The sequence below is a fragment of the Aspergillus brasiliensis genome (assembly GCF_001889945.1).
Source record: "Aspergillus brasiliensis CBS 101740 unplaced genomic scaffold ASPBRscaffold_4, whole genome shotgun sequence".
Lineage (NCBI taxonomy): Eukaryota > Fungi > Ascomycota > Eurotiomycetes > Eurotiales > Aspergillaceae > Aspergillus > Aspergillus brasiliensis.
In genome coordinates this window covers 411,614-436,429 of record NW_027137445.1, presented here as the reverse complement: position 1 = coordinate 436,429, position 24,816 = coordinate 411,614, and the positions used below count along the sequence as shown (strand labels likewise).

Below are 24,816 nucleotides of genomic sequence, written 5' to 3'. Positions count from 1 at the left end.
GGAGAAATTCCAGCTTGGATTCGATTCGATTTGATTTTTTCTTTTTTTTCCCTTTTTGCCCTTTGACTACCCTTGGCCTGGTTCGGCGTGGTTGGTCCCGTAAACCTTTGACTAAACCTTTAGACGGACTTCACAGCGGCGTGGAAACTGTCTGTTGTGACTCGTGAGGTCAAAACTGTCGAAAAGTGTCGACCAAGTACCTAGTTACCTAGTCTACCTTACCTTTACGTACCTGCTAACTTGACTAACTGACTAACTAACCTCACCTTGTCTTCTTGACCCCTACCACCTCCACGATCCTACTACGTACCTGGTCTGGTCTGTTCGAACTACCTTTGGCACTAATTAACGGGAGTTCCTCATACGCTTCCCTGGGGTCATCGGCCGGTCGTGTCTTGTCTGGCTTGTCTGTCGGTCCCATAACTCTCTTTCTCCATCATTTCATTTTCATTTCATTCATCCACTCGGATCTGAACTGCTTCTCCCTTCCTTCCTTTCCCTTCCCCGTCTGTCCGTCCATCCGCCTTCTGCCCCCCTCCCCAAAAGTTCTGGTGTTGCTCCTCCGGCCTTTGCAGTTCGCTAGCGGGTCTTGCTATCTTTTAAGCCACACGTTGGTGTCGATTTCCTCCCGTCCCGATATTATTCGCTCTTCACTTCTCCCTCTCTTCCATTCTCCTTCAACTTGTCTTCGCTGTCTCAAAGAACAGTCCTTCGTGTTCCTTTCACCAATCTGTCCAGCAACAAGGCGCATTTAGGATGTGCTTTTGTCACTGGTCCTCGGTTTAGTTTTTTTACCCTCAACGCTTAATCCGCCAGCCTGCGTGTCTCGTGTTTTACTCACGTCCGCCCTTCCCAAGTACCATCTTCAACTGAACTTCTCCCTTGTCACAGCCTTGGCTGCATCTTTCCCACTCGGACCCTCCCCTCTCGTCCAGAGACCTCCTGTCTCTCATTCAGGTTCTGTTTGAGAGGGAAGCTGTCAGAAGAGTTTTTTTTTCTTTTTTGCCCCATTCAAACCGTTTGGGAGCTTGACTTGGCAGCATCTCGGACCATTGTACCCTCCAGTCCTTGCCTTGCAGCGATCCCCGCCTTATTCCTTTTCTACCTTTCACGGAGAAAGCCTTTCGTTTCTGGCATGCTAGCGGACCCTCCACCTTACTAGCTGTCATACATGTAACAATGGCACAACCCGATCTCACATCGCATCACGTCAATTACCTAATATGGAGGTATGTATCAGAGTCCTCTTGCAACCTTCGTCCTGCCGTAACACATACCTACCATGCTGCATCATCGGGTTTCCTGCTGGTTCGTAAATGCTTTGCTAACTTCTATCTAGGTATCTTCAAGAGTCAGGTATTATTTTAACTCCCCATGATTTGGTGCTTATCCTTTCTCCATGGGAAAGCAAACTAACTTTCCCACAGGGCATGGCGAGGCTGCACTCACCTTACAGCGCGCGTGGAATCATGACCCGCAGAGTTTGCCGTTCGCCCCATACATCAAAACTCATGCTCTAGTATCCCTGGTGCAAAAGGGCTTGCAGTATTATGAACTAGAGCATTCGCTCGACAGGGTATGATATTCATCGATATTTTCCATTACGTGTTCCAACAGTCTTTTGGAGAAATATATATACCCAACAATTCACGAAAACTAATGAAATGGACAGGATGGGAATCCTACGACTTTCACATCGTCTGAGTACTTTTTCGGGCCTGCGCCGCTGGAACCCGAACCTGAAAAGGGTCAAAGTGGCCCCGGGGAGGCAGGCGTTGGCACAGACCAGGCGCCTGTCTCGCCTACAAGCAAAGTTCCGCGAGATGGCGGCGTGATTAACGGTCACTTGACGGCCGAGGCGGCGGCGGCGGCGGCACCGCCAGCACCAGCAACAGCAACGGCACCATCACCTCAAGCTCCCGCCAGTGTGAAGAAGCCGCACAAGAGCGGAGAGGCCAACGGCGATGAAACTCCCATGGAAATTGACACTAATGGAGTAACGACTGAAAGCAAACCCGAGGCAGTCGATGAGTCGCCTCCAACAGCCGACATGGTGGTGGACGGTGACGGAGATGTGAGCATGGGTGGCCGACCGGATTCGCAGGACCAGGAACCAGCACCAGCACCAGCACCAGCACCGGTGGCGCCGACTTTCACCTTAACCACCGGCCACAGCGTTGGCGTCCAGATCACCCCCGCCAAGGCCGCCGACCTTGGGCCCAACACCGCTATCCTCGATCTGGCTAGTGATGATCACGTGACCCGTACTCTCTGGCGCCCTCGGGACCCTACCGTCGTCGTGGCCGCCGGTGATACCTTCTGCAGCCTGTGGAGGCTGTCGTCCACCTCGGATCCGGTACAGGAGAAACTCGTAGCGAACAAGGGGGATAGCACCTGTGTTTCAGCGGTCGCCTGGGACCCCTTGGGCCAGAAGCTGGCCGTCGCGACCTATAATGATATGAGGGGCTCTATCACCATGTATGACGTCTCTGGAAATGCGGTCGATCTTCTTCCCGAAGTACCGCGGATGATTACGGGGTTGCACTGGGCGGAAAGCGGGTCTCATTTGATCGTGGTGGCCTCGGACAGCAGAATTTCCGAGCTAGCGCTCTGGGACGACTCATTACGACCGGACGAATTCCCCTCGCCGCAAGTTATTGAGGGATCAGTCTTCGATCTTTGCTGGCTGGGCTCCAATCAAGCGTTTGCTTGCGGTAATGGGACGGTCTATCAATGCGATGTCGATTCGAGTATCCACATTGCCAAGACATTCTCATCTGGCGACTCTGACCAGCCCTGGTCATTCATCCGCTGTGCTAATGCCGGCTCTTCGTCCGTGGCGGTAACTGCATCTTCCGCCAATGCTACATTGTGGGTGCCTACCCATGACATGCGCTATGATGGTGCCCATGAAGGCGATATCACGGCCATCGAGCTGAAGCCCAACATGGAGCAGCAGCAGCAGCAGCAGCAACAGCAACAACAACAAACAGCACAACAACTCGTTTTGGCCACATCCTCCACCGATGACACGGTCAAAGTATGGCATTTGGATCTAGAGTCCAAACAGTTCAATTGCATCCACCGATTGCATCTCGGTCCGTCAGCACCCGCTCTTGCGAGCACTTTCTCCCCCGACGGATATGCCCTTGCCGCTGCCAGTAAAGAGAGTTTGTTCATCTGGAATGCACAGCGAGGAGGCACTGCCCTGGCTACATGGAAAGTGCCGGGCTCCGAAGAGCAGAAAAAGGAGGAAGAGTCTAGTCCCATGGTGAATGGGCACAATGGCACTGCAGAGTCGGTGCCAGATCGCAGTCTAGCGTGGGACACCGATGGCAAGAAGCTTGCTTTCGGCTATGGAAACCAGGTATGTTGTTCTTGCGGTTGCGCATGAGACATTGTCACTAATCGTAGTTGGATAGCTGGCCATCATAAATTTGCAGCGCTGATCCTTTACGAACGGCATGCGAGCCGGCTGCGTTACGATCTCTTACTTTCCGATAGTACATTAAGAAAATGGTAAATAGCCATCCGATACAACTTTTGACGTTATTATTCTTGCGACGAAGGCAGGCCGGACTCATTCCTAGCCAGGTGTTGCACTCAGTGTCGGCACCTCAGCTGGCGCTCGGCTCTCCGCTCCCGGTTCTCGGCAGGCCCCGACGTGCCATGTTGTGGGAGCGTGATCAGGCATCCTTGTCTCCAAAGATCCTTCAATATACTTTCAGTACCATAATCTCTAGTTCTACCCTCGTGATTTTGGATTAGACCATACTAAACGGCGCAGCTTGGGGTCTTCAGGAAAAACGCGGTGGCGGTTGGCAACTCTACATGATTACGGTGGCTACATTGACTTCTTTCTCTTTGCCTCTTTACTTTCTTGCACTGTACCATTTCTTCTTGAACAGATCGATCAGTGATCGCACCGATCTCGATCTTCAGGCGAAGGGTTTAGCAGCCTTGGCAGCCGCTGCGGCGCGGGATGGATACGCTTGATACCCAAATCACAATACCTCATCTCAGCCTTCTTCCTCATCGATCAGGGCCCCAAATCCTGTCGAAAATCCAATTCATACGTATTCTGCCCGTGTCTTCTGTCTTTCTTCCCTTCGCAAAGCGCGATTTTGCTCTCGAATGCGAAAGACCTCCTCAACGTCTTTCCATCCTCGCATCCATGCCGTTATCCCCTCAAAGAGGGCTTCGCCGTCGCCATCGACATCTTCGACTTTGCATTTTGTCCATCTTCTCTGACCATTCCGCCGTGAGGCAGCACTCTGTTTCTTGGCAGCAATCAACAGGCGCTGCTTGTGCCATTCATCCACCCAGCTCTCGAGCCCTCGTATCGTGCCTTGGATCGCTTCCCGCTCAGCGGAGTCTTCGAGGATATCCGTGTTCCTATGATTACAAGATCAGTTAGCGATCATACCAACAGTATTATCTGACAAGTCCCCTGGGTATCTCACAGTTCATGAATCTCATCGTCCAGTTCACCGATTCTTCGGGCCAGTGTTTCGCGTTCTCGTGTCAGCAAGTCATATATCTCGGAGGATTCCTTGCGACGGCGGTCGAATTCCACTTTGAGTGTTGTGACCTCGCTTAGGATATTCTTGAGATGAGGGTGTGACATCTCTTCGAGCGACGCGACAGAATCGCCCAGATCTTGGGAGTCGGTTGTGGAGATGGAAGCGATGGAGTTGGAGTGTCGGGAATGGGTCTGGGGACGGCACCGGGCGAACTCTTGCGTCAAGGCTGGACGTGGGTCCAGCAGGGATTCAAGGGTCTCGAGACAGTGGTGGAGGGTCATCGAGTCGGATTTGGAGGTCGGATTGAAGTGGGATGCCAGATGGGCTAGTCTTGTGAGACGCGCGGAGACGGGAGCGGCGGTGTCGTTGGAGTCGAGGATATGGGAGGCATAGTCGGGGTCCGTGAGCGCCATGTCCCAGATCTGGCCCGCTACTGAGGAAGGAGGGGATAACTCATCGTAATGAGATGGAGGCGGATGTTCCATGGTGGGCTAGAGTAGGACCTTTGTGTAATCTAAACGATTTGATTTTTTTTCTCAGTGTGCTCTAGTGGCTGCCGAAAGAGGGTCAGTAAATGTAGATACAGGCGTGTATAATGAACGAGGCAGTAGTTAGTAGCAGAGACGAATGTCGGGCTGCAGCCAGGCTGCACGGACTGCAGGAATATACGTGTCTTGCGCTGACAGTATGAATGATGGGATGGGGGAAGCTTTCTGTTTATAGGCCCAGGTGCAGAACAACTCACTCTAGTGCGGTTCAGTTGTGATCTGGCTGTTGGAGTTGTTGTTGTGTACGAGAGGCTGGAGAGGGGACACTTCAGCCAGCCGCGGACGACGGGGATTACTTCCACAGCAACCGGGAGTTGATTACAGGGATTCCAAGAGAGGAGAGAGAGAAAGAGAAAGAGAACAGGGCAGATCCCAGCTGAAGCGCACGTGCACTGACAGATCTACCAAACTGCCGAAAATGATTTGATTCCCGATCTGCTAGCAAACACCAACACTGCCTGTCACCTGCAATTAAGAGAGAAAAAGACGGTCAAACCAGGTCTATTCGATCAACCTTCGATATCCATTCCTTCCCATCCACGCTAGCCCGCTTTGGGGTTCCCAGAAATCGAATTGGCCAACAATTTGCCGCCTGCCATTTGAATCTCGACGACTTGTTCTCCCCCTATAAAAGACACCAGTCAGTCCTGTTGGTGATCTCTGTTTGCTTGTAACTTCTTAAAGCACCCAATAAATTGTGGGCCTGCAACGGTATCTAGTTGTTTGATCAAACCCTCCCCAATTTACTCCGTCCCCAGTCAGCACCGCAAATACTCCGATCCTCCGGCTTCCCGAACTTAGCCTCTTTTTATTTCTCAATCAAATCCCCCCTCCTCATTCCCCTCCAATTCCTCCCCGCACCAAGTCGGATATCATCGCCTTCGGACTCGCAAAGATGGCGCCACCTGTATGTGTCCCTTTCTCTCGTTTTACGGGCAATTACTGTCTCGAAGTTGCCACTTAGAGGAGTCCCCAGTGGAGGGTAGTTTAATCTGATACTGATCCATGTCCCCCATGTGACTCATGCAGATTACCGTCGTGCCGTCCCTCGAGACCGCGAGCGAAGTTATCGCCCAGTCGAAAAATGCGAAATTTCCTCCGAACCTGCTGCCGTTGACTACATCGATTTCGGCCGACCTTTTGACCCCCACATTGGCTTATCTCAAGATCGCGGAGAAGTGAGTGGCGCTCGGCAAGATGGCCACATGGCTCGCGGGCAAGCACAGCTGCGCTAACGTGATCGACTTGTCCAGATCTAAATTGTCCTTCCTCTACGAAAGTGCTGCGACGACCGAGACTATTGGAAGATACAGTTTCGTCGGTGCTGGTATGCAACAGGGTTCCTTGATGCTATAGTGTGGCGGGGTTGATCCGATAGACTGACAGTTCTTGTGCTTCCGTCTAGGTCCCCGCAAGATCATCAAAACTGGTCCCGGTCATGGCCCCGAATGTGATCCCATGCCCATCCTGGAGCAGGAACTCTCCGGTTTCCGGGTTGCGACGGTGCCTGGCTTGACACTGCCCCCGCTCACTGGTGGTGCCATCGGATACGTGGGATATGACTGCGTGCGGTACTTCGAGCCCAAGACGGCTCGGCCGATGAAGGATGTCCTTCAAATCCCAGAGTCGCTGTTCATGCTATTCGATACCATTGTCGCCTTCGATCACTTCTTCCAGGTCGTCAAGGTTATCACATACATCTCCATTCCCAGCAACGACTCGGAATTGGAGTCCGTCTACCGCCAAGGACAAGAGGTGCTCCAGCGGACCATAGACGTCCTCCTTCGACCCGACTACCCTCTTCCGCCCCAAGGCCCGATCATTCAGAATCAGGAGTACACATCGAACATCGGACGGGAAGGATACGAGCGCCACGTCACACGGCTCAAGGAGCACATCTCCAAGGGTGATATCTTCCAGACTGTGCCGTCGCAGCGGTTGTCCCGGCCGACGTCGCTCCATCCCTTTAACCTTTTCCGACACCTGCGCACGGTCAACCCCTCGCCGTATCTCTTCTACATCGACTGCGAAGACTTTCAGCTGGTGGGAGCCAGTCCCGAGCTGCTGGTCAAGGAGGAGAAGGGACGCATCATCACGCATCCGATTGCGGGCACAGTGAAGCGGGGAAAGACACCCGAGGAAGACGTGGCGCTGGCCAACGAGCTAACCAGCAGCGTCAAGGACCGGGCGGAACACGTGATGCTGGTCGACCTGGCGCGCAACGATGTGAACCGGGTGTGCGACCCGATAACGACGCAGGTGGACCGGTTGATGGTGGTGGAGAAGTTCTCGCACGTGCAGCATCTGGTGTCGCAGGTGTCGGGCATCCTGCGGCCGGAGAAGACACGGTTCGATGCGTTCCGGTCGATCTTCCCGGCGGGCACGGTGTCGGGAGCGCCCAAGGTGCGGGCGATGCAGCTGATTGCGGAGCTGGAGGGCGAGAAGCGTGGGGTGTATGCGGGTGCCGTGGGCTACTTCGGGTATAACATCGCCAGCGTGGATGGGCAGAAGGAGGTGCCGGGTGCGATGGATACGTGCATTGCGCTGCGGACGATGATGGTGAAGAACGGGGTGGCCTACCTGCAGGCGGGCGGAGGCATTGTGTTCGACTCGGACCCGTACGACGAGTACGTGGAGACGTTGAACAAGCTCGGGGCGAACATTGCATGCATCAAGGGGGCGGAGGCGAAGTATTTGAGTCTGGAAGAGGAGAATCGCCGGGCGTAAGTGAGGGTTGCCTTAGCTTTTTTCCTTTATTCTTTCTCGGATTTCCATATTTTGAGGTTTATATTTCCACTTTATGTTCTACGATTCCAGGATTTTGCATGTGTCAGGAAATGCCTGATCGATACGAATTTGAGAGCATCCAACCGTACTATTGGTGATTAGTAAACTTTCTAGCTGGGAGTAAAACGGTATGAAGATAGTAAAAGTAAATATGAGTTTGAGATTAGCTTCGGGGAGGAGATCAAGCCCGGCGGAACACGACGGGGCTGTCAATCCTGCTGCCTGGATGCATCCCTGGGAATATGGAAATACGAAATCGACCCTGAATAGACGAACAGATTAACACATAGTCCACGAGTTCGACTCCGAGGGTTAGGTCTGTTCATTCCTTGCTTGGAGGAATATTCTGGATGGGAGGGATTGAATCATCCGTACATTTACCGGGCAGGGCAGCAAGGGTTCACGGCCAGGAACGTGTTTGGGGAGCTGCAGTGACCCGGGCGATGACGTCGGTGGATACTTCCTACTATTAATATAATATAGTCAATTAAACACCATCAATTCGTACTGTAGAGGCAACGAGAAAAGAAAACAGTAGCACCGCCCCAGAACCAAGTGGCAAGAATCACCAATTGTCGTAGGGATTCGTCGCTCGGAAGGCAAAGGAACAGATGGTGTCATCTTGAAGAAACAGACTTGGATGCAAGACCCTCACTCTGTCATGGCCTGATACTTTCTACTTTTACTTACTGTCTCCATCTTGCCCTTCCCGTGGACCCTTTTTCTGTTTTTGTTTCCCCTTTTCTTTACTACTTCATACTACTGTGTAGTGCCTGGTCGGTACCCACGCCATCAATTATCTTCCTTCCTCTCCTCCCCTTAATTCTCTCCCCCGGATTTCTATTTCCGTTTTAGTTGTCAAATACCAGTTGAATCATTCACCCTCCATCGTATTGGGAAAGAAGACAAATCAAAAAAGGAAAAGTAAAACGGTTGTTGGTTTGGATAAACTTTGCTTGGTTTGAGGCTTGCGTCGTCATCTCCGGTGCGGTGCCCACCAAACTGACTCTCTCTCTCTCTCCATCTGGTACAAACAATATCTCTCTCTCTGCCCATCCATCCATCCATCCATTTGGAACATCTTCCTAAAAATCTCCTTTCTCCAGATCCTTTCTCCATTCTCATTCCGTTCCCATTCCGATCATCCATCCCTCCCCCTATCACCGCCACAGACCCTTTCTCGCTCTCCCTCCTCCGTCTCTCTTGATTAACTAAATTACGGTGCTTCCGGCTTACATACTCCGTCCGTCGCGGTTCCTCAGCCACTCTTGACTTGCCTGCCACTCGCCGACTCCCCCGAACTTAACGCCTTAAACAGCCACCACTGCTACTACGCTACTACTCTCACCTTACCTCCTCCTTTACCTCCACTACTACCCATCATCCTCCCACTTTACCGCGCGATAAGGAGAGACGGGCTGGCTCTGCTCCCATCGCACTTACCTCCCTAAATCCCCTTTCTTCCCCTCTCGACTATCGCCCGTGTCGCGCGTCCCCGTCCACTTCCCCCCCGCGAAGGGATTGAGATCCGAGTTCGTCATTGCGAGGGTCCAGTTGCGAGCGTTACAACCACCATCCCCCACGCCACACACACACACATACACACACACCCTTCCCCCTATCCACCAACTCGCCACAATGTCCAAGGTCGTGCGCAGTGTTAAGAACGTGACCAAAGGTTATTCCTCGGTTCAGGTCAAAGTTCGAAATGGTACGTCTCCGTCTTTGCCTCGTTCCGCTTTCTGGGGCTCCTTCGCAATCGGGCATCACGCTACGGTGTCGGTCGGGACGGTATCCCTGATAATGGTCGGACTTGACATTTGAACACCGCTAACATGTGCATTCCCTTCGTACAGCCACCAGTAACGATCCCTGGGGCCCTACGGGGACCGAAATGGCAGAGATTGCTGCCTTGACGTTCAGCAGGTAGGCTACTCCCTCCCCGCCATTGGCTCCTGTGGTTCTCGACCGAAGCTGACACCGGGGTAATCATCCAGCCCGACCGATTTCTACGAGATCATGGATATGCTGGATAAGCGCTTGAACGACAAGGGCAAGAACTGGCGTCACGTACTCAAGTCATTGAAGGTCCTCGATTACTGTCTACACGAAGGTTCCGAGCTGGTCGTCACCTGGGCCCGCAAGAACGTCTACATTATCAAGACCTTGCGCGAGTTCCAATATGTTGATGAGGATGGTCGGGATGTCGGACAAAATGGTAGGCTCACCCCTTATTCCGTGCCTGCATCCGTGTTATGGCTAACTAGTTCCTGGGCAGTCCGAGTCGCCGCTAAGGAACTTACATCCCTCATTCTGGACGAAGATAGACTGCGCAGTGAGCGCTCCGACCGCAAGTTGTGGAAGTCTCGTGTGAGCGGACTCGATGAGCACGGCTATGGACAAGAACCGCCGCGCCGTGAGCGACGGGAACGTCGCCGTCCGACCAACGATGACGAGGATGCCGAGTATCGGTTGGCCATTGAGGCAAGCAAGTATGAAGCCGAGGAGGAACGCAAGCGTCGCGCCAAGGAGGCCGGGACCGAGGATGACGAGGACCTGGCTCGGGCGATTAAGCTCAGCAAGGAAGAGGAAGAGCTGCGCAAGCGTGAGTTGGAGGAGAGCAACGCGCAGTCACTCTTTGACGACGCTCCGGTGCCGACCGCCCAGGCACAACCTACTGGCTACAACCAGGGTTATCAGCAGCAGAACGCCGTCGACTGGTTCGGCAACCCCATCAATCCTCAACAACCCCTGACCACGGGCTACCTGAATAACCAATATGCGCAACCCACTGGATTCCAGGGACAGATGACAGGTATGCCCAACGGATACGCCAATGGATTCCAGGGCCAGCCTTCCGCCTTTGATCAGAACCCCTATGGGCAGCAGCAGCAGCAGAACAACTTCCTGCAGCCGCAAGCAACCCTACAGCCGCAACACACAGCTTTCAATACCAACAACCCTTGGGGCGCTACCGGCAGCACCGACTTCTTCTCACAGCAGCAGCAGCAACAACAACAACAGCAACAGCAACAGTTCCAAAACCAGCCGCAGCAGGACAACTTCCTGTCCACCGGCACCAACAACCCATGGGTCTCTAACCAGCAATCGGCGGACGCACTGAAGCCCATGCCGACTGGATCCAACAACCCATTTGCGCAGCGCACGCAGTTCCAGCCCAAGCCCGCACAGACTGGACCTCCGTCCTTGAACACACTGGCCGAAGAGCGAGTCACCACTTCATTCAACCCGATCTCCAACTTCCAGGCACCACAGAACCTTGCACCGCCACAGCAGAGCTTTGCCCCTCCGAAGAGCACACCTCCGCAGATGCAAGATCCGCACCGCGCCCAGCTCAATGCACTGCTGGCGTCCGGCGAAGGCCAGGATACCTTTGGCAATACTGGCGATCTGCGTATCCCCGCACAGCACACTGCTCCCGGTACATTCGTCAACTCCGCTGGTCAGGGTTTGGATCGGTTACGGGCGACACGCACCGGCAACAACCCCTTCTTCGGCCAGCCGCAACAGCAGCAGCAGCAATTTGTGCCGCAGCAGACGGGCTTTGCACAGCCAGCCAACAATCCCTGGGGCGGACAACAGACATACCATCAACCTCAGCAGGGTGGCAGTTTGATAGACCTGTAGAGAGAGAGAGGTGATGGTGTGCGGGGTTGGAAGAGATGTTCGTGATGGTTTGGAGATATCTAGCCTGCCCCAGGCTTGGATTTTTTATGTCTTTTATCATTTTCTTTCTTGCTAGCTGCAGTTGTAGGAGTCGAATCCGGATACCAATTTTCTTGTTTCTGTGATGCTGTCTTGCTCAACGTTCTTTACTGGCGCTGTGATCTACCAGTTGGAGGCACCTCCGTCTGGCTCGGCCACCACTACCACTACCACCACGGGTTTCTTTACATCGACCATATCAATCGCTGCCTCGCCCATTCCCTTTGTCCCATCCGTGACCACTTACTATATGTCTACCCCCTCGATCCCGGAATTTATATACCCTGTTTCTTTTCTACGAATGACTTTTGATATTCTTCTTGCTCTATGATTCTCTTCCTCGCCTTCCTTTATGTCTCTACTTATATTCTGCTCTCCTCAGATTTGATTCTATAGTATATGCACTTTAGTATTCTATTCTGGTAGATACTTTATTCATCTTATCTGGTCAGTTCAGTTAGCTAGAAATAAAATGGCTATATCATGGAAACTTTAGCAAGCAGTATATCAATCGCTTTGTAAGTAGTAGTATCTCATTAAACAAATGATACTATCTACAGTTGACTATCAGACTAAAAGTATGGTCCAGCCTGGGGTTCTTCTAAACATAGGTAGGTACTAGCTACGGAGTACATCCTTTCAAGTTCAGTCCTTTATTATCATTACTAGCTAAAACATATAACAATCTTTCGCTACTCCTCACCAAACTAAATACTAGCAGTAAATTCTCAAGATTCATCTCTCCGCCAGCAATTCTAAGCAGTTGATTGAAAACCATGTCTTCCAAATCAACCGTATCATTAATTCCATGGGACCCCGAATCCATCTCCCATCGACGAGTCCTTTATGAACAGCGCGTGGAATGTACCTGGCACCAAGAATAAGTAAACAAAGAATGGAGGGAGTTACAACTGAGGGGCACGAAATGTGTTTACTGGATTGTAAGACACCCACCTTCTTTATAGTATGCAACTCATACAGTTCAAGTTCACACCCTCTGACTAAATGCTCACTGCATAAAAGGTACTATCGCCCAGTGATGATGATAATTCAAAGGCTACTACTACAGAGCAGATTAAATCACTACTTACTTCTAATCCCAAGGTGAGCAAATACATACACATGACTTTACCATCAAATATGATATAGTATATATTTATATATCTTGATCAAGGTCTGCGCCCCCATCCAAGACACCGCACTATCCATCAACCCCGTACCCCGAAACCCATCACCTCACTGAGTCCTTCATCCCAATCGGACACATCTCCCTGGACTCTGAAAACCCCGATAACGAAAGTATCCAACTCGACGATATCCCAGAATCCCATGCGTACTACTGGATCAAGACATTCTACGTCATCCAAGCAGTCCAGAGCCAGGGCATCGGTCGAGCTGCGATGGATCAGGTGGGAAGAGATGGCCGTTCGAGAGCCGTTGAGTGCGAAGACGTTGTTGTTGGATACGGTGCATGATCTACCTATCTGTCTCTTTTCTGACAGCACGACCGGACTTGTGAAGAACTATACACCATAGGCATAAAGCAGACTGTTACTGGAGAGCGTAGATGAGGAGATACTTAGTAGTTAGATAGGAGTAGTTATAGTTTATCAAGACTATTACTCAGTATACTCAATAAGCCAGTTTTAACATATCTTTTAATCAAACAACCAACGTGTTTCAAATGAAGCACTAACTAATTGCACGTGAACAGTATAATTCGTAGGTAACTGAGTGATTTTCCAGTTACTTCGTTAATTATCGAATGTAACTAACTGACTAACTAACTAATCAATCGGTCATAAGTAGGAATTGATGGAGGAAGTGCCAGTGATAGTGATGATGTTATACGATGGAATCATTATACTAGTAGGATTGACTATATACTACTTACTGCTTACTAGTTGATGGTTGATGTTACATTCCTCGGTTGCACTACTTCTCTCCACCCCTCTTTATTACCAGTGGCTCCATTGAGAAGAGCGTGAAAGATGACTTCACAACTAGTAGTTCTACCAACTGGTGGTTGCATCGAGCTTTGAAATTTTTGAATTTGAGAGTTTGATCAATGGAAATCCGGATGAAACGCTGACATTTCACACGCAGACACAGACGCGCCCCTGACCAATAACCATACCCATACCCATACCCATAACGACACACCAGACCAATGCATCCCGAGACAGAAAACACCCCGTCCGACCCAATACATATCATCCATACCGTATCGTATCCAACATGAGACATAAACCTGACCTAATTGACCCTTGACTTGATGACCCTGATCTGATAGACCATGTATTCATCGCAGCACAAAAGAACGAGCAAGTGAAATAGACCAAGCCTAGAACAGCCAAAGGCGACTATCCTCCCCGCTCTCCAAACTGTCTCGCCCATTCTTCGTATTCCTGTAACCCCTCCTTGCTCACACTAGGCCGGATGGAAGATAAGCTCGCCTCAAAGTCCTGGAACCGAATAGGCCGGATCTGGTCCATAGGCGTGTGGAGGAGCGCTTCGCCCAGGTTGCGGAGGGGTCCCATTGCTGCGTCTTTGGCCAGGGCAGTCATGTCGGAACCTGAGAAGCCTGTTCGTGCAGTGTTAGTTCCGCTAATACATACATGTAATCTAGTCGGCAGATGACTACCTACCTTCGGTGACTTGAACTAAAACTTCGATATCCTCGTCGGAGAGTTCATGGATTTGGTGACTGAGTAATTTCCGTAGTTGCTGTTCGCGGACATCGTGCTCCGGGAGAGGGATGTATTGTCGACGCACGAATCGACGACGTGCAGCTTCGTCAATATCCCAGGGCATGTTCGTAGCTGCGAGGACGAGCACGCGGCTGGCATCGCCGATTTTCTGCTCACGACCGGCTGCTGCGCGCTGCAGGTCTGACCACTGGATGAGAAATTCCGTCTTGGATCGCCGAGAGGCTTCGTTCTCCGTTCCTGAGGACCGGGCGGAGAGCAAGGAGTCAATCTCGTCGACGAAGATGATGGATGGAGCGAGCGCCTTGGCGAGTCCGAATAGAGCACGTACAAGCTTCTCACTCTCACCATGCCATTTGGAGGTCAGCGTCGATGCGGAGACGGAAAAGAAGGTCGACTTGGATTCCGTAGCAACTGCGCGCGCCAGCATCGTTTTTCCTGTTCCCGGAGGCCCAAAGAGAAGCATGCCACGTGCAGGCTCCCGTAGACCGGAGAAGAGATCGGGTCGGAGGAATGGGTAGACCACCGCTTCTTTAAGAGCCTTTTTGGCGCCATCTAGACCCGCTATGTCATCCCAATGAACCTCGTCGCCGCGGACAACGATATCGTTCAGGATCTGTCGAGCAGCAGTGACGTCTACCCCCTTGGGAAGCCTGTTCAAGATGTCTAGATACATATCGTCCTCATCTTGTTCGGCATCTTCCTCGTCTGGCTCGGTCGACTTGGGGCCCAGCGATTCCGGATCACTCGATGGTGGCGTTATGGTCCGCTTGAGCTGTGGTGTCGGTCGGACGGGACTGCTGCCCGATAGCGTCATACGGTCTAAGCCGGGAACCAAGCCGTTCTCTGCTGATGATCGCGGGGCGAGGCGGGGACGCGATGTCGACTTGGTCGGTGGCCGGCTGGAGCGCTCCACGCTCTCAACGGACCGTTGAGGGGAAGACGAAGTCGGATTGGCCGACCTCAATGCCACCGGCTTGGGCTTGACAGACGGTTTCGGCGGCGGCTGTGAACGAACGACGTCTTTCGCATCGGGTCCAGTGGAGGCGGACTGCGAACGAGCAGACGACCGCTGCTGACTCTCCGCAGTCGGTGTGCGAGACGCGGAGACCGTTGGTGTCGTCGAAGGAGTGCTGGAAGCTGACTTCTTCGCAGGTGCCCGCCGGACAGGCTGGTCCGATACACGGGGCTTGCGTCCGGTGCGACGGCTATCTGGATCGTCCGGTGGATTTGATACTTTCCGCGGAACATGCCCATCACCAGAATGGGCGCGAAGGGGTGCCGGCTCCCTTCGAAAGCTGGGGTCACTGGAGGCGCTTTGACGAGAAGAAGCGAGAGCAGCATCACTGGCTGTCTTGTCGGGCGAAGAGGGAGCGTTGTAGATACTACCCCAGGCCAGCCCTGCGGCCTGAGAGGCTGCGGCCGGCCGCAGCTCTCTCCGTCGGGAGGTGTCTTTCTTCTTGCCCAATTTCTTAAAGTCGCTGCTACGCAGGGTGAACGGCATGATCTTCCGGCGCTCTGGACTGGGGGTGCGGGAGCCCGTTTTGCCCGAGGAATGCGACTGCGTGCGCTGAGCGGGGATGGGGATGGGCCGGGACGAAGCCGCCGCGGCGCTGGGTTGAAGATCGCTCCTGATCGACTCGGAGCTGACAGTGGTGGACGGGGGCGGGCGACCGGGGATAGTGGGGGGTTTGGAGAGATCGGTATATCCGACCGCGGGGACGGTGCCGTCACCAATCCAGCCCGGAGTGGTTCGAGGAGGCGGCGAACGACCGGCGGAATCCTTTCTGCTCTCGCGAAGGGCCTGCAGGAGATCGACCCGCTCGCGGCATTGAAGTTCGAGTTGGCGGATGGAGTCTTGCAAGGCACGTTCGGTCTCGTTTTTGGGAGTGTACTTGGAGGGGACACGATAAGCGTTGTGATAGTAGATCGTTTCCAGGGCGGAGCGCCAAGATCTCAAGGCTTCCTCTTCATTTTGCTGTTTTCGCCGATCGGGGCAAGTAAGTATTTAGTGTACCAGAGGCAGAAGGGGGGAAGAAAGAAGGGGAAGGGGAGGAGAGGAGGGAAGCAGTGGAGGGTAGCATTGAACAAGCAGTGACGGACCTGGCCTTCAAAGTAGACGGCAGTGGAGCACATCAGGTAGCAGTCATCGTAGGTCTTCTGGAGCGAAGACGCCGGCTTGGGGCGCATCATGCATCCAGCGCTGGGGGAAAGGCGGAATGTGCAGGACCCGCCCGCAAGATGAAGAAGAGGATGAGGAGGAGGGAAGAGGAGGGGAGGAGGGCGAGGTGTAGAGGGACCGAGAGCACGCGATCAATTGGAGGACAGGAAGATGAAAACACTCTCGAGCATGAGAGGGACTGTCAAGAAGTAATGAGGAAAAGAAAAGTGCCAGAAAGCAGCAAGGAAAGAGAAGCAGAAAAGCAGCAAAGCGACAGACAGAATCCGGCGGCGGTTTTTCCTCCCCAGTTTTCTGCGTGACGTCGTTGGTTACCGGCTTTGGCGGCCATGCGGATTTGCTTGGGAATCGCCCCTCAAGACCACTGGGAGGGTCGAGGGTGTCTACGACTTCATTTATTCCAGTCAAGTCATGTCTCACTGTGTCTCGGAAGCTGATTCATGCCAACGGCCATGAAAAATAAAAAAGGTGTAGATAGTATGATCATCCCGTTCCTCTATAGCGTACATACAGAACATCCGTATCCAACCCGACAGATGCGCAAGATTGTATCCGAACATTAAAAATGGGTGAAAAAAGAGAAAGACGTCCAATCACTCAATAGAAAAAAGAAAAATGCAACTCAAGGATCAACCAGAAGAAGTGAAAACGTAGGAAACTCGTCCAGATGTTCCCCTGCATGCCAACGCCAGTAGTAACGCGATTGAAGCACGAATTGAAACATACGCCGGGCCCTTCTTTTGCTCAGGGCCCAGATCCAAGCACTCAAACAAAAGCAAGCAGCACTCACCAACATCCCGGGAGGCCTGAATTGATCGTCCATCAAGCCCAGCCATCAGCACCCCGTTCATAACAGATAAATACACGTCAGAAGGTTAAGGTTCCCCATTCGGAGTCAGTCAATGAAACTTCCTCTGACCTTTCCTGGGCCGTTCTCTCGTTCGTGATCGCTCCAAGCTTGCGTATATTAAGTCCGAGAACCTCGGCAGTTGGCGCAAGCCCCCAACGAGAACAAGAGCGGAAGGAGAGGAGAGGAGAGGGAAGAGGAAGGGAGAGAGGAAAAGGAGGATAAGGAAAAGGGGATTGAGGAGCTGCAGAAAGCTTCACCCGCCCGTAGCTGAGTTGAGCTCAATTCAGCCTGCAGCGCTTGATCGGTCCGCCCTGCGCACGTGATACTCGCAAGGACGAAGGTTAAGTTTTGTTTTGTTTTGATCTGCTCGTTCAACAAGTCTAGCTTTTTGTGTCGTATCTTTTTCTTTTCTTTTTTCTGTTTTGCTTTTTGGTCGGGCTTTCTTCCTATTCATGTGACTAATGGTTTCTTGGAGAATGGGTCTTTTTTTTTTCTTGGGTCCGCGGACGAGTCAGGCCGGAACCAGAGGTCAAAAAAAGGGTCGCTGAGCTGGATTGTGTCGGATTCATGCGATCGGGTCGTTAGCACAAGCCGTGCTTGCATCTAGCTGTCCACCTGGCCCTTGAAGTAGGCCTTGGCCATCTCATACGAGGTCCTGTAGGATCACGTCAGCAGCCGTTCTCAATGCGCAAACATCGGAGGTAATTTTGCAATGGGTCTGTCGGAAGTCGCAAGGAAGACTCACCAGCAAATGGCAGTGCTGGGCATGGTGGAAATGATGCGGGGGCGAGCGCCACGCAGGAATCCCTTCCAGCCAAATTGCCGCTTGATAATGGCCGCAGCGTTGAACAGACCCTTGGCCGACCGAATCTCCTCGTTCTGGGCCAGCCCTCGAGTCTGCAGAAGCGTCTTCACAACGTCAAGCGGGGTGGTGATACCGGCGGCGAATGCACCCGCCAAACCTCCCGCCATGCAGTGGGTGAACGGGTCGTAATCCTGCGACGGGTTCATAACCTTGGAGAGGGACTCGTAGGCGACAAACTGAGTGGCGGTAAAAGGCACCGTCATGCAAAGAGTAGTGGGATAGGATACGTAGAAAGCCTGGAGACCTTCCGCCTTGTAGACGGAACGGGCGCATTGAAGAATGGTCTTATGTACCGAGCCATGGACCTGCATGCGTTGCTTGATAACTGTTTCAGTCAGCCAACACTCCAGAAACAACCTGGGAGAGTGGGAGCGCAAATGGCGCAGGACTCACCATCGAAGGGGTTCATCAAGGCGTCGCTAGCAATGGTTGCGGACGCACCGCTCAGCGCTTGGCATCGTCAGCAATCGCACCAAAATCATCGCACCTCCCAGCAAACCACCAAAACCTACCAGCTGCTACCGGATGGTGCCCATCGTCCACGTTGCCACCGGCCATCTCCTTAACGACCTCGTATGTACCAAAGTAAACGGCATGAGCCGGACCTAAAAATTCACAAGATTAGCGTCCACCGCGATAGCACCAACACCGGCGCGCCCGAAATTGTCGCACTCACCAGCTCCAACGATGACACTCGAGACGCCCTTCCATAGCGTCCGCCAGCCTTCAATCCGGTAAATGGTCGAAACCGCATTAGTCAAGCCTGTGTAGAGCCCGCCGTTCGTGGGATGCAAGATTTGCATGCGTGTCTGTACGAACCCCACCATTAGCCTACCGCACACCCAACCCGCAAAGTCCGACATGGGAGATTTGAAGCAAGCAATCAATCTCCAGCGCCTCCAACCCATCTCAAATCTCCCCAACAACAATCAACGTACCTTCAACAAGTCGACCGGATACATGACAGAGTGTTCCTAGAACAACCGACCACCCATCAGCACGACCACCGGAACCTAGTCACCAATTCACCATGGATCTTGCCACATACTGCTATTCCTGCAAAGGCGCCAGCCAACATATTCCGGCCTAAGCCGTAGTTCGAGGGGAGGGCTTCATAGCTATTATCAGATTGGAGCGTTAGCTGCGGATGTCCTGTAGTGGAAGAGCAAATTGATTCCGAATGTCGCTCGGGAAAAAATGCGATGAATCGGACAGCGCCAGTCAATCGTAGGAAGTATCTGCTGACGATATACTCCCTACAGAAAGCCTTGCGCGAACAAGCGAAACCGCCACGAATACAAAGGAGAAAATAACACGGTCGACATACTCGTATTCCTGCCCGGGAATCTGCTCGGGAGACGCCATGGAGCTTGATTGTATGGTATCACAGCTGCCGTCGCTAGCAAAAGAGACGATTTTTTTATTCTTCAGAAGAATCGGATATCAGACAGCCCGGGGGGATGGTCGAGCTGGAGGTACAAGGTCGAGGATGGAAATGCCGACGCAGAAAAACGGACTTGCGGAGCGGAGAGGAAGCCGGACTCCGAGAGGAAGAGTGTCGGGCGGAAGGGGAGGGAGCAAGACGGAGGAGAGGAGAACGTAGGACTAGCCCGATGCAAGACGGGAGGGGAGAAATTATTCAATGCCTCAGAGGGAGGGGAGTAGAGGAGAAGGTGAGAGGAGGAGGAGGAAAGTGAGGACTGGCGAAAGATAGGAATAATAATCTTTCTGGACAGTCGGGAATTTCTTGCTGCTGAAGGTGAACTAAAGGAGCAAAGCAAGTCCCGGGTCTATAATACCGTTCGGAGATGGTTTCGAATTGTTTCACCGGGCCGAATCCCCGCGTGAATGCAGCTGTTGCAGTGGTATTGATGGTGTATCAGTAAGTATGCACGGCAGTCCCGCCCGGAGCAGAAGTAATTTATTTGTTAGTTCAGCAGCTTCTTTCGATTCTTGTCCTAGTTCAACTAACTAAACTACTCCCAAGTAAGTAGTAGATAGATATTAAATTGATGGAGGGAGGACTTTCACCAGTTCGTCCCATTCCGTAGATTAATTTGCTGGAGAGATTGATATGATTGCTGGACCCCAACAGTGAACAGACAGAACCAGCCTTCCTTCCTTCCATTCTGATTCCTTGTGTTTTCTAGCCCGCTCTCCCCAATTTATCCTTATCCAATTTCCACCCCATACATAGTCCGCTATGCCTATCCTCCACAAGAAACTAAACATCCTTAGTTACTAGTTAGTATCTACCTGCCAAACTTGTTCCTCGGAACTACCGAAAAATTCCCTCTTTTCTTTTTCTTCTTCGGCCTCCCACCTGCCATGCACACACTATCTATCTGCTGAATCAGCATCCCCGACCTAGAACTGCTTTACTAAGAAGTACTCCGTACCTAGGCAAAACTAAAAACTGATCCGATGACGGAGTCCCATCCGCATAAAAACCAACTGAATAATGAAAATGAATTCTTTGCCCCGATCCCAGGCATCCAACATGAGAGAAGAAAAAATTCAACGAGGATGAGCCGGTTAATTTCCAAAGACAAATTCCCAATCAATCTACCATTCCTATTACTTAATCCTTTCTGAAAAAATCTCTCCATGTTCCTTCCCTCCCCGGCACGAAGCGAACAGACTATTAGTTATTGCTCCGTAGTAAGAAAGATGGAGACTAAACGAAGTAGACTACTACTAAGCAAGCAAACCGCCGAAGCACGGAGGAATCAAATCAATCAATCAACCAGTCAGTCCTCGGCACGGCACACCGCGGACGTGAGCCAGTGCAGAGATGATCTTTTTTTTCTTGGGCGGGCTTGGGCTGGGCTGGCTTATCTGATTGATTAACAAAACACACGTCCACTCTTTTCTGGTTGAACTACCTATTCTAGATGGCTTCCCTTTTTGGTTTTCGCCACGAATATTTTCTGCTTCGGGGTTAAGTTCCTTTTATGGCCATACTTTTTTTTTATACCTTTCTTTTTTGTTAGCCTCGGATATTCAGATTTCTCGTCTTACTGTACGGAGTAATGCAAGGCTTGAAGAAGAACACTTGATAGACACTTGGGCAGGCTATCTACTACTTACTCCGCTAGATGGTTGGCGCCGTTGGCTGTTGGGGATTGGCTTTTGGCGTTTGGCGTTTGGCACTACTAAACTACTAGATAAGGTAACTGACTAGTCAGTAGTAGTGGATCATCGCTGACTTGACTTGCTACGTGGTATTGATCAATTGAGTAATTAGGTTCGGATTCTGTGTACAATTTATTGCTTTGTTATTTTCTTTTCATTGTTTTCTCTCTGTTCCTGTGTTGTTCTGACTTATTCTTCTTCTATGTCATGGCTAGTTGCTAGGCATAGTCACCTTGTGGTTGTAGTCGTTAACTATAATCCCCTTCCATATAAGACATCTACTACTCAGATATAACTACTCTTCATACAGTCTCCCACTTGTCAATTTTAGACACCTACCCGGTTCTGTTCACAACATGTGCACCTCAAACAAAACCCCTTACCCCCTTCCACTTCTGGGCGTCAAATATGGAAACTATGTCGAACTCAAGTAGTCCCATGACTGATATGTTTGAGAAGAAAGAAATGGAAGAAGAAAATATATGACAAATACAGCACAGAAATCGCCCAGAAGTAGTTGATACATACACATAACGAACCATCCAGGAAAACATCAGGGACGCCGGAGTGAGTGAGAGTTATTTAGATAGATAGAAACCATATGCGCTGTCGTCATGCACGTCGTGAAGCTCGTCCACCGGCCGAGGAGGATGGGGGGAGAAGGTGGCGCCTCAACAGGATGTAAGTTTGATCATTCTATATACTGTAGTCTACCATTCCACGTTGAAGGACCATTCCCCTGTGATTGCACGTCAGTATACAGAATTGTCTTGGGAGTCATAAGGGGGCATACCGTTTTTCAAATTCTCTGCAGTATCACTAAGTAGAATCACCCGGCGCTTGTTACAGTACGCCGTCTTGTCCAAGATGTCGACCTTCAAGTTCGCCAGCTCCGGTACGGGCTTCTCAAACATCTCACTCAGACTCTCCACCGCCATCTCCAGATCCTTCTGATTATCTTCAAAGATCTCCGTCAGGTTGTTGCGGGCGAGGTAGTAGGCAAAGGCATATGTCCACTTCAGCGTCTGGCGACATTGCTGGAGTGCCTGCGATGCGGTGTCAAGGAACTGCACCTCGATCCATGAGAGCCCAGACTGCGACTGCAGACTCGTCATCTTCTTCTCCGTCTTAAGATACAAATCTTTGTCCAGTTTGGCTGACTGTTCATGGTTGGCATATCGGTTATAGTAGTGGAGATATCGCTCCAGCGACGCCCGGGATCGCGCCTGCGCACTTCGGGCATCTGATCCAGATTTCTCTTCGTAGCGGTTGCAGTTGTACCAGCTAGTGCCATGTTCAGACCACAATCCCATACACATCCAGCAGAACTCGTGCTTGCACTTGCGGCACGTCATATGGTTGCACCCGCCATTCTTTTCGATCGTTGAATGGCATCGGGGACACTCCTTGGTATTGGCGGAGATCCAGTTCGCCGTCTCGGAATCATCCTCGCACTTCTTGAGCCACATCTTCACCAGCGTGCAGGGCGCTGGCTGGTGATCATTTAGTGTGCACCCAAAGCAGAAGTAGTGCCTACAGTCGCACTGTACAGTAGGTACGATACGACGAAGGTCACGCTGCTTTACAGGGCAATCTATCGCGTATTCACAATTGGGAGCCGGGCACCATTTGAGGTTGTCTTTATCATCGACGTATGTTCGTGTAAGGAGCGCGTGGTATCTAAAGAAAAGTGTCAGTAACATGGCAGCAATCGCAAAGGACGTGATGTAATTCTCACCTCTCCTTAAGATCGTCAGTCACCAGAAGACCTAATGACTTCGAGTCCACAATCATATTGCAGCTATCGCTCGGGCATTCTATCCTGGCTGCTTCACCCTCCTCCCGGATCTTCTGTCTCAGATAATGGCGATAGCAATCCACACAGAAGCGGTGCCCACAACGCATGGCATATGTCTCAAGGTCGTCCCCGTCCTCGCAGCAAATGTCGCACACAAATCCGGGTATCACTTCAGTATGTGGCGTTCCATCAAAGTTGGTGCCGAGGCCAGCCTCCTCCAGCGTCTTCTCGGGATGATCCATGTACGACTCGATCAACTTCTCCCGGTTCCATCGTCCGTAGCGCAGCAGAATAGCCGACGACTCTGGTGGCAACCCGAGAATAGATGAGACCTCGTTGATCTGCAGGTTCTGTTCTCGATCGATGTCCTCCGGGCTCAAAACACTGAACTCGACCTCATAAGGCTTTCGTTTCGTCGCGATGATATCCTTATCTTTAGAGAACCCGCCGTCGAAATCGTCACCGAAGTCTGTACAAGACGCAACAAATATATCGTCAGCATGACTCCCACTCACAATAAAGTAGTCAACTCATCACTCACCTTCTCCGAGACTCTCGACGTCACTTCCTTGGGTATCCAGGAAATCATCCGGGCTAGACCCGACACTCATAAAGTCCTCATCCGACTCCATGCTGGTCGACGCCGGGGTATCGATATCCTCCTCCTCCTTCGATCGCACGGGCACCGAAAAGCTCCCAGGAGTCGCTAGGGTGAAATCCGTATCAGGGTCCTGGTCCGCGGGCTTCTGCTTTTTGCGGGAGAGTTGACCCGAAGAGGAGGTTGTGGTGGCGGCAGGCGAAAGGGCGACGGAAGCCTTGGTGGCGGCTGTTTTGGGTTCGTTATCTACAAGCGTCGCCGCGGCCGCCTTCCTCTTCCTCGTGAGTGGAGGCGTGGTGAAAGCGTTCTGCCCGTGGCAAGCCGGTTGTATGTGCTGACGCGAAAAAAAGGCAGGCCTCGAGATGGGAATGTCGAGACCTCTTTTTCTCGAGACAACACACAGCACGCAGCCTACCAGATATAGCAGGAAGTTTTTGGAAAAAAGGGGGGAGGGAGTGTAGGGGAAATGTCCTGATGACAATAAGGAAGAAACAGGGTAGTAGATGGGAGGGGGGAACAGGGCAGCACTAGCCCTCAGCCGATCGTTGCGTGGAGAGCTTAATGATGTTCATTCAAACTGCTTGGGCAAAAGGGAGGGGCGGGTGTGTCATGAACAGCCGGGCGGACGTCACGGGAGGGATTCTGGTGTGGGGTCCGTTATTTGATCGATGATGAACTGCAGCAGTGGATTCGATTTAGGGGGAGGGAGGGATCAGAAACGAAAAGTTGTATATCAATCTTAAAATATCTTCTCTTCTCAAACACCGGGATCCCCTTTTTCAAGGAATGGACCAGGGTGAGGAAGGGAATAAAGTATCCCTTTATGGCTTATGCTCGATCGCGGCTCCAATGTAGGGACTTGGCAGGGTCAACTGCAGCAGGAGCCAGGAAGGGCCCAAGTTCTAGAGGGCGATGAACTCCACCAAAGAGCCAAACTGTGGGGAGACAGTTCGAGGAACAGGTAAAGGCAGATAGAGCCGTGCACATCGAGGAGAATTCATCGAAGTGCGGAGTAAAATAGTGGTAAGTAGTACCTTGGGAAGACAACAGCTGGTCTTCCCCCTCACGCCTCTAGTCAAAGTGACCTGTAACGAACTAA

General features: G+C 51.8%; 9 protein-coding genes across 9 annotated transcripts; 4 read left to right on the top strand and 5 right to left on the bottom strand.

Annotated features, from left to right (window-relative positions):
- Positions 1-169: 169 nt before the first annotated feature.
- Positions 170-421, bottom strand: ASPBRDRAFT_122448 (uncharacterized protein; the record flags this gene model as incomplete). Its single annotated transcript, XM_067617516.1, has 2 exons — positions 170-208; positions 311-421. The coding sequence occupies 2 exons, from the start codon at positions 419-421 to the stop codon at positions 170-172; spliced, it is 150 nt and encodes a 49-aa protein (XP_067480461.1).
- A 758-nt stretch (positions 422-1,179) lies between these two features.
- Positions 1,180-3,449, top strand: ASPBRDRAFT_194178 (WD40 repeat domain-containing protein; the record flags this gene model as incomplete). The annotated part of the gene is made up of 5 exons (XM_067620720.1): positions 1,180-1,229; positions 1,340-1,356; positions 1,428-1,576; positions 1,673-3,367; positions 3,423-3,449. 5 exons carry the CDS (start codon positions 1,180-1,182, stop codon positions 3,447-3,449), a joined length of 1,938 nt encoding a protein of 645 aa, XP_067480460.1.
- Positions 3,450-4,070: 621 nt separating this feature from the next.
- On the bottom strand, positions 4,071-5,008 carry ASPBRDRAFT_28474 (uncharacterized protein; the record flags this gene model as incomplete). Its single annotated transcript, XM_067622511.1, has 2 exons — positions 4,071-4,395; positions 4,464-5,008. The coding sequence occupies 2 exons, from the start codon at positions 5,006-5,008 to the stop codon at positions 4,071-4,073; spliced, it is 870 nt and encodes a 289-aa protein (XP_067480459.1).
- A 517-nt stretch (positions 5,009-5,525) lies between these two features.
- Positions 5,526-7,947, top strand: trpE (anthranilate synthase TRP2). The gene is made up of 4 exons (XM_067624441.1): positions 5,526-5,978; positions 6,101-6,249; positions 6,325-6,398; positions 6,477-7,947. Exons 1-4 carry the CDS (start codon positions 5,967-5,969, stop codon positions 7,796-7,798), a joined length of 1,557 nt encoding a protein of 518 aa, XP_067480458.1. The 5' UTR covers positions 5,526-5,966; the 3' UTR covers positions 7,799-7,947.
- Positions 7,948-9,496: 1,549 nt separating this feature from the next.
- On the top strand, positions 9,497-11,506 carry ASPBRDRAFT_122255 (epsin; the record flags this gene model as incomplete). The annotated part of the gene is made up of 4 exons (XM_067617499.1): positions 9,497-9,569; positions 9,715-9,784; positions 9,856-10,076; positions 10,137-11,506. 4 exons carry the CDS (start codon positions 9,497-9,499, stop codon positions 11,504-11,506), a joined length of 1,734 nt encoding a protein of 577 aa, XP_067480457.1.
- A 1,003-nt stretch (positions 11,507-12,509) lies between these two features.
- On the top strand, positions 12,510-13,059 carry ASPBRDRAFT_64001 (uncharacterized protein; the record flags this gene model as incomplete). Its single annotated transcript, XM_067628441.1, has 3 exons — positions 12,510-12,548; positions 12,608-12,688; positions 12,778-13,059. 3 exons carry the CDS (start codon positions 12,510-12,512, stop codon positions 13,057-13,059), a joined length of 402 nt encoding a protein of 133 aa, XP_067480456.1.
- A 506-nt stretch (positions 13,060-13,565) lies between these two features.
- On the bottom strand, positions 13,566-16,784 carry ASPBRDRAFT_40851 (putative AAA family ATPase). The gene is made up of 3 exons (XM_067624440.1): positions 16,396-16,784; positions 14,233-16,270; positions 13,566-14,168 (listed from the first exon to the last, which is right to left on the bottom strand). Exons 1-3 carry the CDS (start codon positions 16,480-16,482, stop codon positions 13,948-13,950), a joined length of 2,346 nt encoding a protein of 781 aa, XP_067480455.1. The 5' UTR covers positions 16,483-16,784; the 3' UTR covers positions 13,566-13,947.
- Positions 16,785-17,836: 1,052 nt separating this feature from the next.
- On the bottom strand, positions 17,837-19,884 carry mrsA (putative mitochondrial carrier protein). Its single transcript, XM_067624439.1, has 8 exons — positions 19,514-19,884; positions 19,235-19,304; positions 19,125-19,160; positions 18,863-18,995; positions 18,699-18,791; positions 18,580-18,636; positions 18,067-18,511; positions 17,837-17,976 (listed from the first exon to the last, which is right to left on the bottom strand). Exons 1-8 carry the CDS (start codon positions 19,549-19,551, stop codon positions 17,925-17,927), a joined length of 924 nt encoding a protein of 307 aa, XP_067480454.1. The 5' UTR covers positions 19,552-19,884; the 3' UTR covers positions 17,837-17,924.
- Positions 19,885-22,031: 2,147 nt separating this feature from the next.
- ASPBRDRAFT_53432 (RING finger protein) lies at positions 22,032-24,328 on the bottom strand (the record flags this gene model as incomplete). The annotated part of the gene is made up of 5 exons (XM_067627075.1): positions 22,032-22,060; positions 22,115-23,001; positions 23,060-23,588; positions 23,661-24,024; positions 24,296-24,328. The coding sequence occupies 5 exons, from the start codon at positions 24,326-24,328 to the stop codon at positions 22,032-22,034; spliced, it is 1,842 nt and encodes a 613-aa protein (XP_067480453.1).
- Between the last annotated feature and the right edge of the window lie 488 nt (positions 24,329-24,816).